The sequence below is a fragment of the Tupaia chinensis genome, unplaced genomic scaffold (assembly GCF_000334495.1).
Source record: "Tupaia chinensis unplaced genomic scaffold, TupChi_1.0 Scaffold000146_1, whole genome shotgun sequence".
Classification (NCBI taxonomy): Eukaryota; Metazoa; Chordata; class Mammalia; order Scandentia; family Tupaiidae; genus Tupaia; species Tupaia belangeri.
The window spans coordinates 10,948,224-10,960,305 of record NW_006159616.1 but is presented as its reverse complement, the minus strand read 5'-3'; the positions used below and the strand labels follow the sequence as shown (position 1 = coordinate 10,960,305).

At 42.0% G+C, this 12,082-nt stretch overlaps 1 protein-coding gene across 5 annotated transcripts in view; it reads left to right on the top strand.

Moving 5' to 3' along the window:
* Positions 1 to 12,082, top strand: part of VPS13D (vacuolar protein sorting 13 homolog D) — a 323,690-nt gene that overhangs the window by 304,612 nt on the left and 6,996 nt on the right. For all 5 annotated transcript variants that reach the window (XM_006145295.3, XM_006145292.3, XM_027770624.1 and 2 more), the window contains one exon: positions 6,540 to 6,671. In XM_006145295.3, the coding sequence (XP_006145357.1) occupies positions 6,540 to 6,671 (132 nt within the window). The remainder of the gene's footprint in view (positions 1 to 6,539; positions 6,672 to 12,082) is intronic.

The window sequence follows — 12,082 nt, the reverse complement described above, 5'->3', positions numbered from 1 at the left end:
CTCCCATGTAGCCAACTGTGGTTCGAGTCCTGGACCCAGTGGCTTAAACTCATGCCAGGCGTGTGTGCGTACGTGCCCAAGATCCTGAGAGGAGACTGGAGGAGAAGGGATTGCGGCATGGCCATCCTCCCTGTGGGGTGATTTCTCATCCGTCTCTGTCTTTCTGGCGAGCACACATGCCTAGAGAAAATAAACCTCCAAAAAAAAAAAAATGCCAGTGATGATAGCACAACTTGAAATAAAGATAATGAATGGTGAGTCCAGTCCTAACTAAAGTCTAGTTAAAAAATAAAAATAGAGTCCTTGCCTTCCAGGTGCTCACAGGTTCACTGGAGCGTACATGGAAGTGACTTAAGGACAATCATTTAAAACATACCATACCATTTTACCAAGTCACAGAATGTGAACAGATTTAGGATTACTGTTATGTGTCATACTAAGAAGGTTATGTTATTTGAATTTATAGCACCCCTCAGTAGATGAAGAAATCAGAGGCTTGCCCTGAAGAATATCACTTAATTTTTTTTTTCAAATTATTAATTTAATTTATTTATTTACTTTTTAAATTTGCTATAGGGCATGAGTTCTCACCACAGAGAGAGAGAAGGAAAGTGAGTTTGAGTCTGGGACTCAAACTGCAGTCGACCATGGGATAGTCTAACACATTAACCATCACATCACCTTTGGCCCCCACTTTATTCCTTTATGCTGATATGATTGTAAAAAACAGCTTACTATTTTTTTGTTCTGTTATGTTTTTTAATTTAATTCTTTACGTTTGGGGCTAAATTTTTTCATACATAGTGACTTTAAACTACCCACCAACCCCAACCCACAAACCACTAATTTGGATGTGAGAAGCTGATGTTTCAGTAACACTCCAGGCACAAGTGGACATGTGCCCAGGATCCTAATGGCGTGGAGAAATAGAGGAAAAAGTATTGTGGCATGGCCATTCCCCATTGGGAGATATTCATTCTCTATCTCTCTCTCTCTCTCTCTCTCTCTCTCTCTCTTGTGCACATATATACTCCCTCCGGCATTTAAAAAACAAAAGGTGAAAAAAATTATAGTTGAATTTCAGAGAAGAACAAATAATTTTTCAGACACTGACAAAGATAAGTTAAAATGGGCAGTATGGGAAGAATTTCTTCAATCCAACTTTCTGCTTCTGGTAAAAGTAGGTCTAAATCTGGGACCAGCAGTTAGCGTCATGGCTGTGTCACTGGACTCCCACGTAGTTGACCGCAGTTCAAGTCCTGGACCCAGTGGCTTAAAACTCACACGGGGCACGTGTGCGTGCATGCCCAAGATCCCGAGAGGAGAACAGAGGAGAAGGGATTGCGGCGTGGCCACCCCCCCTGGGGGGTGATTTCTCGCTTTCTGTCTCTCTGTCTCTCTCTGTCTGTCTGGCGAGCGCACGCGCCCTATAGCAAAAACCTCTCCCAAAAAATAGAAAAAAAAAAACCTTCTAGAAGTAGTCCCTATATTTATGAGACTATAATAGAAGACTATATTTTCTTTATGGTGAATTTTAACTCTCTCGTTTATTCTGTGTTGTGAAAAATCAGCCTTGAATACCATAGTGAGCGCCTCTGGTCAACAGTATTGAACACTATATCCAACCTTGTCCTTGATCTTTGAAAATGGGAAGTTAATTTGCAGCCTTTTGGGAAGACAGATAAGAATTGAAGCACAACAAAGAGGCAGTGTATACCTTTAAGGGAGCTACGCTTTTTTGGGGGGCGGGGGGGTTCTTCTCTGAAGTTTTGGTCAGTTTGTAGTTTATAGGTTCGAAGTTGATACATTGGAAGTGGAGGTGAAGTTGGACCACTGAACTTTGGGGGAGGCCACGAATTCCACTGAGTCAAGAAAATAACTGAACTAGAAAGCCGTTTGATAATGTGATAATACAGGGCACGTTTTCTTACCTTCTCAACTATCCATAGTTGTTAGAAGGTATGATTTCCAAGAGCACAAGTCCAGAAACAAGCTGCCTTTCCTTGGCTTCCTTGTATCCCACTAGAGGAATTAATTTAATTTGGTCTCAGTAAGTATCTCCTCAGCTTTGGATACTAACAAAAAGCTTGATTTTTTAGAAAGAAAAAGACATGCACAAGGTCTTCAAGAAGTTTATACAAAATACACATAAAAAATATGCATGATTGCAATTTTTTGCATCAGTATAAACACATTTTAATTCCATTTTCCATGAAGTTTTGGAAATCGCCAGTATGTCAGCAGCAAGAGTGATTTTATGGCATGGTCTCCGGGCTCCTCCTGCCTTTGTTTTTAACAGTGGACTAGACAGAGACACCCTTGACCTTTCTGTCAGAAGATGAGATTCCAGCTGGTTCGTATTTTGCTTTAACATCAATTGTTGGTTTTTAAAGCTCAAAATCTTTAGTCTTCCATCTCTTCACCCAAGTTTACACATCGCCTTTACTTGAGCTCAAAAAGTGACCTTTATATTATGCCTCACCCATACATGCATTCCGTCATTTATTCAACTAACTCTTACTGCTCATCTACGGTAAAGCAGGCACTATGCTATATCCCAGGGCTGCCTTGAATGTAACAGAATCCCTCTTCTTGTGGAGCTCACATTCCAGAAGGGGAGCTAAGTAATAAGTAAACATATGTATCCAAGTGAGATGTGAAGCAAATGTGTTTTGAGCAGATGACTAAGTTGATGTAACTTATATTGTGAAACCGCCATTCTTGTTGCTGGTAGGAGCATGTACAAGGGTGGAAGTAGAATAACTCATGAAGTTATGTATTAGTATGGTACAAGTCCGAAGAGTATTTGTTAGTTATGACAGATGGAGAAATCGTTGGATTTGCAATCAATACAGGCTGCCCAGTTGATGGGGGAGGGTGTGGTAAGAGGAATCAGAGTCAAACTTATATTGAATGGTGATGAGGAAGCAGGTCCCATCATATTCCTCTTGGAGGGGCCTGTGGGCTTCTGCCGTGGTAGCCCAGTCCTCTTCCAGGAGTAAGAGAATAGAAGGACTGCCTTGGGGTGTTTGGAATGATAGAAAGTAGTTTTTACTAGGCAAAGAGACAGGAAATGGGCCCTACTATCTGGAGCGGTGTACTAAGCTTCCTTCCCTTCCCTGTGTGGTTTGCTAGCAGTTTACCAGCTTCTCCACTGATGGGTTAACAGTGGCTCCCCACCCTGCCTTCCCTACTGTCAATCAGTCGGCTAACTAGCTATCAGTCAGCTTACATATTTTTTTTTCTTTTTTTTGGAGAGGTTTTTGCTATAGGGCGCACGCGCTCGCCAGACAGACAGAGAGAGACAGAGACAGAAAGCGAGAAATCACCCCCCAGGGGAGATGGCCACACTGCAATCCCTTTTCCTCCATTCTCCTCTCGGGATCTTGGGCACGCACACACACGCACCCGGCGTGAGTTCAAGCCACCGGGTCTGGGACTTGAACTGCAGTCGACTACATGGGAGTACAGCGACATAGCCATTACACCAACTGCTGGTCCCAGCTTACATATTGAAAGAGCAATTGATACTAGCTAGATATAGTGGAAATATGTGAAGATAATACAAATAAAATTGTTTCTTTTTTACCCATTTTCTTAGTGCAGATCATTGAAACTTCCTTATAGACTCTTAACAGCACCCTTGAAAAGCATCATTAATAGTACTTAAAAGGTAGGGCACCAAGTGGCATGGTGATTAAGGCAGTGGACTTTCACGTATGTAACTGTGGTTCAAGTCCCAGACCTGGCAACTTGAAAATTATGCTGTGGGTGCATGTGTACGCATGCTCCAAGTCCCAAGAGGAGAATGGAGAAGAAGGATTGGGGGCTTGACCATCTTCCCTAGGGAGTGATTTCTCACTTTCCCTCCCTCTGTCTCTGCGTCTCTCAGGCAAGGGTATGCACCCTATGGCCAAAAACCTTTAGAAAGAAAGAAAGAAAGGAAGAAAGGAAGGAAGGAAGGAAGGAAGGAAGGAAGGAAGGAAGGAAGGAAAGAGGGAGGGAGGGAGGAAGGAAGGAAGGAAGGAAAGAAAGGAGAAGGAAGGAAGGAAGGAAGGAAGGAGAGAGAGAGAGAGAGAGAGAGAGAGAGAGAGAGAGAGAGAGAAAGAGAGAGAGAGAGAGAGAAAGAGAAAGAAAGAAAAAGGTATTTAAGCCATCCTTGTAACTGAACTTCAGAAAAAGTCTCACTGCATTTCTGATTTTCTGGCATATGCCAAATATCGCCTGGGTATGGGGCTACCCTTCAGGCATCACGGTCCAATGAGCTGAATGTTGACCTGGGTTCAGTGTTTGCAGTTATCCCAGTTTTGTAGCTAACCTGCAGCATGGCGAGTGGCAGGTTTACTCCCCTGATTTGTCCACCATGGCGCCTTTTGCCCTTGCCAATTGGTCTCTCCACTAATTTCAGCACAAGGTTCTGAAGTGCTGATTCAGTGTGTAAGCCAATTCCTCTCAGTTAGATATGTCTAGAGAAGGGTGTTTTGCTTCATTGGGCTCCAGGAACAAATAATAAAAAGTACAGCAAGTACACGGCCGAGGACAGACCCAGTTCACTCTTATCAGTCATCTGAAAAATGCACAGCCTTTCCAAGACAAATACGGACTCCTGTTTCTAGGAAAACACCAAAAAGTACTTATCAATTACTCAGTATATGGTTTGTGGAAAAAGACAACATCAGCCTATCCTGAAAGCCATAGCAAAGCAGATTCCTTTGGGCAGCCAACGGCTGAGTGGCATGAGTTAAAGCCACTGTAGAATTCCAGACTGTGGCCTGGGACTGGTCTGTGGAGCCTTTCTTCTTCCTCACATGATTACTGTGTCCCTCACCCAAGCTACTGAACTCATCTAAGAAGAAATCTAGAAACCTGATGTGTTCATACTGAATGCCCAAGGTCCTCCGTCTTTCTCCTTTCTTTCTTTCTCTTTCTGTCCTCCTTTTTATTTTTTATGTTTTTTTTTACAATGTGTATTATTACAGCATACCAAATGAATTTTTTCATCATGAATATACTGTATATTGATTCAGTCAAAGATTTTAATACACGTATTATCATCAACAGGAGATTTTCCATTTTTATGCCCCTTAAATGTTTTGCTTTTTCCTTTTCTCCTTGATTCTCTCCCTCTCACCCTTTCCCATATCTCACCCTCCTCCCACACTGTCTCTAGTATTCACAGTTGCTCCATGCTTTCATACTTTATAATTTTCCAGTTTCTGCTATAGTGCAGACATTCGATGTATATTGAGTAGGGACATACGATGCCTCTCTTTCATAGTCCAACTTGCTTCACTTATTCATGTTCATTATTCCATTTCTGTCAAATGCCAGGGTCTCGTCTTTTATGGCCTAGCAGTATTCCATAGTGTATATATGCCATACTTTTTAAATCCATTAATCCGTTTGTTGACATTTGGGTTGGTTCCATGTCTTAGCAATTATGAATAATGCCACAGTAAACATGGATGTGCAAGCATTTTTCTGCCTGAGTGTATTCCTATCCTTTGGGTAGATACCCAGGAGTGGAATTATAGGATCATATGGTAGTTTATTTGTAGGTCTTTAAGGAATCTCGGTATTGTTTTCCAAAGTGGCTGTACTAATTTACATTTCCACCAATAATGTAGGAGAGTTCTCTTTTCTCCACAGCCTTGGCAGCTCTTACCATTATTTTATTAATCTTTAGCCACTATGACGGGTTAGGTGGTATCTCATTGTGGTTTGATTTTTATTGTCCTTTTGATAAGGAATGTTGAGCATTTTTGTATATGCTTTTTGGCTGTTCATATATGTCTTCCTTAGAGAGTTGCCTGTTCAGCTCATTTGCCCATTTTTTAATTGGATTTTTGTTTGTTTGCTTGTTTGAGGTAAGCTGTTTGAATTCCCTGTATATTCTAGTTAGCAATCCCTTATCTGAGGCATAGTTTAAAAATATATTCTCCCATTCTGATGATTGTTGATTCCTTCTAATTAGTGTTTCTTTTGCTGTGCAGAAACTTTTTAACCTGATATAATCCCACTTGTCTATTTTGGGGATTATTGCCTGTGCTTTAGGGGTTTTCAGTCTTTTTTCTAATTCATTCCAAGTCCAAAGATGGCTCTCATAAAGAGATTCCCAGAAAAATAGGGTCATGACCAAGTAGAAATCTAGTAATGATGTTAAGAGCCATCATTAGTGGGTAGCCCACGGTCTGTCAGGCACAGGATTGGTAGTTATTTTTTTATTTCATCTTCATAGCAGTCATGTGTGGTAGATGTCACCATCTTGTTTCAGAGAGAAAACTGAACCTGAGGGTTAAGGGAGTTAACTAACTTGTCCTTGATCACAGAGCTAGAAAATGGGTGAGGCAGGATTTGAAAATGGAATCCTTTAATCACTATCTTATGGTACATTCACAGGCAATACTGCAATGTAATTATGTCCATTAGATTTAGAGTATGCTTAGTATCGAGTAGTGTTTTTACCTTAGGCAAGGAGGGGAAATCATTTTAACCTTTAACACTTAACCTCTTTGCCTTTTGTGCATCTACTCCTCCAGGACTCAAGCCCAGAGGGTTCGGAAGCCCCGTTGCTGCACAGGGCCCCAGGGGCTGCTTCCCCGCTACAACGAGAGCCAGGCAGAAGGGCAGGAGCAGCTCTTCAAACTAACCGACAACATCCAAGATGAATTGTAAGTTGGAGGCGTGAGAAACAGCCCTGTGGGTCCACTGTCTTTTCTTAGAGTCTGAAAAGTTTCTGTGTGACCTGAGTATCATCATGTCTCTCAGACTTCAAAACCGGATTCTTCATCCCAAATGTTTTGCAGCTTTAGGTATAGTGTTTGTGAACAGCCTGTACTTGAAGGAATGGTTTTCAGAATGTCCCATGGCAAGACGTTAGTGTTTTGCTTCTAGAAAATGACCTCTTTCTAGATTGTTCAGAGAAGATAAGAGATAAAGTGTACCCAGTTTGAAGGTTTCCCCTCTATAAATTTTTTTAAACTTGTTGTTTGTTGTGAAATGCTAGCAAATAAACCAGATAAATACTAAAGAACTAGTCAATACATTTTGGAAGTGCAATTTTCTTAAGGTTGTTTTGTTGCTCTTAAATACAGAGCCTGTATACCTGAAATCTTGTCACATTTTTAATTGGTAAAATAATTCCTAGTTGATAGGATAAAAATTAGGACTTTATGATATTCTGCTGAGACCCGTATCCTTATACTGTAAAGTGCTCTATAACCTGAGTAGGTGTTAGAACCATCAGCCCAGAGAAAGCAGTTAGTTATGTCTGGTGATTAGGCAAAATGTTTTTTTGATTTCTGGAAGGGTTCTAGGAATTGTGAGTGCTTTTGGCCAGAAGAAAAGTATCTGAAGCAGAGGCCAACTCTCAGAATGGTCGTCAGAGTCATTGTGAGAGACAGTGCTAGAGAGACCTCTTCTCAGACTTTTTGTAGCAGTATTTGAATGGAGATGACAAAAATCAAATCCAGAATTCATTCATTGCTTGCAATAGGGTGGCATCTTCCTAAATGTGTCTTGTAACCTAGCCCTCCCGAAATGTTATTGGAGGATCTCTCGATATCGGAGGTACATTTCGTTGTCTTAAATTGCTCAAGTTGCCATAACAAAATACCATACACTAGATGACTGAACAGCAAAAATGTATGTTACCACATTTCTTGAGGCTGAGAACTCTGAGGTCAAGGTGCCAGTTGATTCTGTGTCTAGTGAGAGCTGTCTTCATGGCGTGCAGATGGCCACCTTCTCGCCGTGTGCTCACATAGCAGAAAGAAAAAGAACTCCTTTGCTTTTTTAAATGTATGCATTTATTTCTTTCATGAGCAAGAGTAATGGCAAGACAGCATGCCCCAACAGGACTTTTACCCATGAGCCACCCCCAACTTCAGTGATCCCTACATCCTGGCATACTCAGGGAGGTGTTGGGTTGTGAACTGGAACTTTCAACTGTGAAGGTCAGCTTTACAGAGCATCATGTTTACTGCTGTACCACCATCTGACCCCTCTAGAGTCTCTTATTAGTCCCTAACCTTATGACCTCACTGCACCTCGAGTACTTTCTTACTCTAAGTAGTCACATTGGGGGATCGGGCTACAACCTACAAAGGGTTGAGGGCACCTGGGCGAGGGACAGTGTGGCTCATAGCATGCAACGTTCTTAGGTTCTGCTGTTTTATTCTGTCTCGGCTTCAGTCATCGTTCTGATCCCCAGCATCTCCATGCAATTTCTCTCTAGGGAAGACTTTTTAGTCCTGCCCTCCTTGGGATGGGATTTGTGACTGTGGCAGCCCTTCATGCCACTTTGCTTATGGATTGGAGGCCCAGGGAGTCCTTTCTCAGGTCTCACAGAGTATGGTTCAGAGTCTACCAGAATGGTAGCCTATGGGGGCAGGAATTTTTGTCGGTCCCATTCACTGGATAGTCGTCAGTATCTATAACAGTACCTGGCATATAATAGATGGTAAATATAGCTGGGTCACTGCAGTTTAGAATTGTATTAATGTGTGCCCACTTTTCAGTCATCTGGGGTGTTTTTAGTCAAAGATTAAGTGAGATTATAAATTATTATGCACCATTCTTTTCATTTCCTCCCCAGCTCACCTCTATTCAAGTTGAACTATGTCTGGTCTTCCTAAAATTTATTTGCAAGAAAATGACATGGGCCAGAAAGCACAGGGGAGAAATGTTATAGTACGGCAAACATAGGCTTGCTCCCAGTGAGGTATACACATTGAAAACAGAGCCAGGAGAGCTGAAAAAGCTATCAAAACCAAACTACTAACTTAGATCTCATGACACTCTTGAAATTTGTATGAACTAGGAACAGATATTGGCATGAATGAATTTTGACTTTAAAGATGAAAACCATGTGTCTTCACCCAAGTCGTGAACTAAGTCTCTCTGGTGAATGGTGAAAGAGGCACATGACCATCACCTTCCTCAGCATACAAGGAAGAAGTCCTCAGGGAATCTGGCCAGTGTTTCTCTGAAGTATCCTCAGTTGTCAGGCTGGATCTCCTCTGTGTGTGACGGGAACATAGCAGTCATCACTTTGCAAGAAAGGGGTTTTCAGGAGAAGTACACAAGCACCAAATTAGGCCACTAACTTTTATCCTGGATTTGTAATTAAAACCATGTTTAAAGACCTAATTATTTGCATATTTCCCTTCAGATTTAACCCCTTAAAAGGGTCTTTAATACCTTGCTCTACTGTTGTAGCTAAATGTTTCCACATTTTCTTCCAGTTAGACTCACTGTTTCACTTCTGGAAAATATTGTGTAATTACTTCCCGATGGAGTGAAAACCCCACAAAGTCTCTGGTACCATAGTGACCAACTGTGTGCTCTCAGATCAAATTGCATGTGTGTTTTTTTGTTGTTGTTTTGTTTTTTATTGATTAGTATTAAAAGGATAGTTACTAACGTATGATTTAAGGTCTAGCAAGCTGAAAACGCTTCAGTTTCAAATTAATCAAATATTCCTCTGGTGTGTTTTAGAGTTACCATTGCTTCCCATTTTTCTCAATTTTGGTTTAGAAATAGGATATTGGGTCAAGATGATATTAAAGTAAAAACTTGTCCCACATGATTAATTTTTCTTTCTAACTGAAGTCTAATTTATAGTCAGAAATGTGATTTTCATTTTAAAAAGTATTCATTTTGTTTGTAACATTTGTGAGCCACCCTGGTACGGCTCTTACCTTTCCTACAAAGACGTTCACCAGCAACCCACACGAACTAGGACTGGATTGCATTTTTTAACTGTGGTTTTGGGGCCTGCTGTGGTGTCACCGCAGTAGTGCAACACTCCTTGTGCTGTACCCACATGGCCAGGGCCCAGGTTCACGTCCTGAGGTCTCCCTGTGCAAGCCAGGAGTGTGCCTGTGTGCCATGGTCTGGACGAGCTGACTTCGATCCGTGCGAAGGCCCTTTGGGATGTTTCTCTTGCCTTCCCTTTCTGTTTCCCCCATCTCTCGTGGGAGAAATAAGTCAATAAAATTTTATTTAAAAAAGAAAGAAAAATGTGAGGCCAGCAGGTGGTGCAGTAGTTAAGGTGCTGGATTCCTTCATGGCCAACTGGAAGCAGGGAGAGGAGAGGAGAGGAGAGGAGAGGGGAGGGGAGAGGAGGGTGGGAGGAGAGGAGGAGAGGACAGGAAAGGGGAAGAGGGGAGAGGAGGGGAGGGGAGAGGAGAGGAGGGGAGAGGAGGGGAGGGGAGGGGAGAGGAGAGGAGAGGAGGAGAGGAGAGGAGAGAAAGATAAGAGATGAAACTACATTCCAAACTGTAGTTTTAGGAAGTAATATGAAGAAGATTTGTCTTAATACAGAAAAGGGTAAAAAAGAAAACAAAAAATAGCCTGTGAGCCTGCCAGCCAGGTTAAGTCCTTTTTTCCTTTTAAAGAAATAAATTCATGCACAGTTAGTGAATTTTTAAATTTTTAAATTCTGTACTTTTAAGAACAGAAAGAGATAAAAGTTAGGGTGGATGTCTCTCTCTCTCTCTTTTTTTTTTTTTTGGCCCCTTTATAAATACAATGTGTCTGATATTTTGTATTTTGTCCATGCATTATTATTATTTTTGCCAGTGAGCATATACACTCATGAGAGAAAGAAACAGAAAAAGAGAGAAGGCACCCCCAATGGGGTGAGATGGTGCTGCAGTCCTGTTTCCTCCCTTTCTTCATCCCACCAGGATTTGGGCTACCAGGGCTAGGATTCACACTGGTCAGCCATGTGAGATAGGCTTTCTTTGTACAGCTTTTAACCACTGCACTGCAGTCAGTCCCGAATTTTAAAAAGTTTTCACACCGGCTATGATACTGACTCTATATTAATTAGTATATAACTTTAAGTATGAATGTTATATGAACAGTCTCAAGACAATCCTTCTGAGGAATGACATAGAATTTATTGGCTTCCCTTTTTAAACCAGGAAATACTCTATCAATAACTCATAAAACTTAGAGAATCAGACATTCTTTGATATGCCACTGAATTAAAACTTGTGTTTTACAGATTATTCAGCTTCTCTGATAAAAGTTAATGGCTTGCTAAATCCTTAATAAGTAAATCAAGACTTCTAAGAGAATTCTTTAACTTTAACACTAAGTAAATAATGTGTCCAGCATCCAAAGTTGCATAGGTGCTGGCAATTTCCAGTGTAACTTCACTATCATTTTCTAAGACTCCCTAACATATAAATTGTTACATTCTGCTCTATGTCAAGATGAGTGAGAAATTTGCTCTGTCCTCAGCAAGTTCAGAGTCTGGCAGAGATTGCAGACTGAATATGAACAACTACCTATCACATGTGATTGCTGTCAACTTATAAGTGTGAGCAGTGCCTTATGGGACCTCAGAGGGGAAGGAGTTCATTTATGCCTGGAAAGCTGAAGAAAGCTTCACCAAGAAGGCTGTGGACAATCCTGGCCATGCAGGAGGAGGAGGAATATACCAAGGAGGGAAGGGAGAAAGGCATGTAGGCAGAGAGCAGTGTTGGGCAAGCACATGGGGCAGACAAGCTCATGACATGTCTCGAGAATTTGGATCAGCAAGTGCAGCAGCAGCACGTGTGGGAGGGAGGAACAGAGGCTGCAGAGCTGGAAAGGCGGGTTCCAAGGGCAGGTTCTGTCCTTGCCCTCCTATAAGCACTGGTGAAATGTCGAAGGGGATCCCCGTGAGATGTAACCCATCAGATAACAGAGAAATGAATCAGCTGGAGAGACTGAGGCAGGAAGCCAGTTAGGAGGCCCTAGGAGCAGCCATGGAGAAGGTGTAGAGGCCTGAACACACAGTAGCAGTGAAGACCAACAGAAGGGACAGTCGAGAGGCATTTAGGGGAGGTGGCATCAAGTGGAACCAGCAGGCTGACTATCTTTAGAATCTGAGTGAGAAAACCTGAGAACAGTTCCTGGGTTTTTGTCTGTCTGGTTATGGGAATGCCATCAGCTGACAGCAGCAATGCTGGAGGGGGAGCGAGGTGGAGAAGAAAGGATGACTTGACTGTGGACCTGCTCTGTGCAGCAGGACGGGGACATGTCCCCACTCACAGGGCAACTGCGCTCACACACAGACCCCACAGTC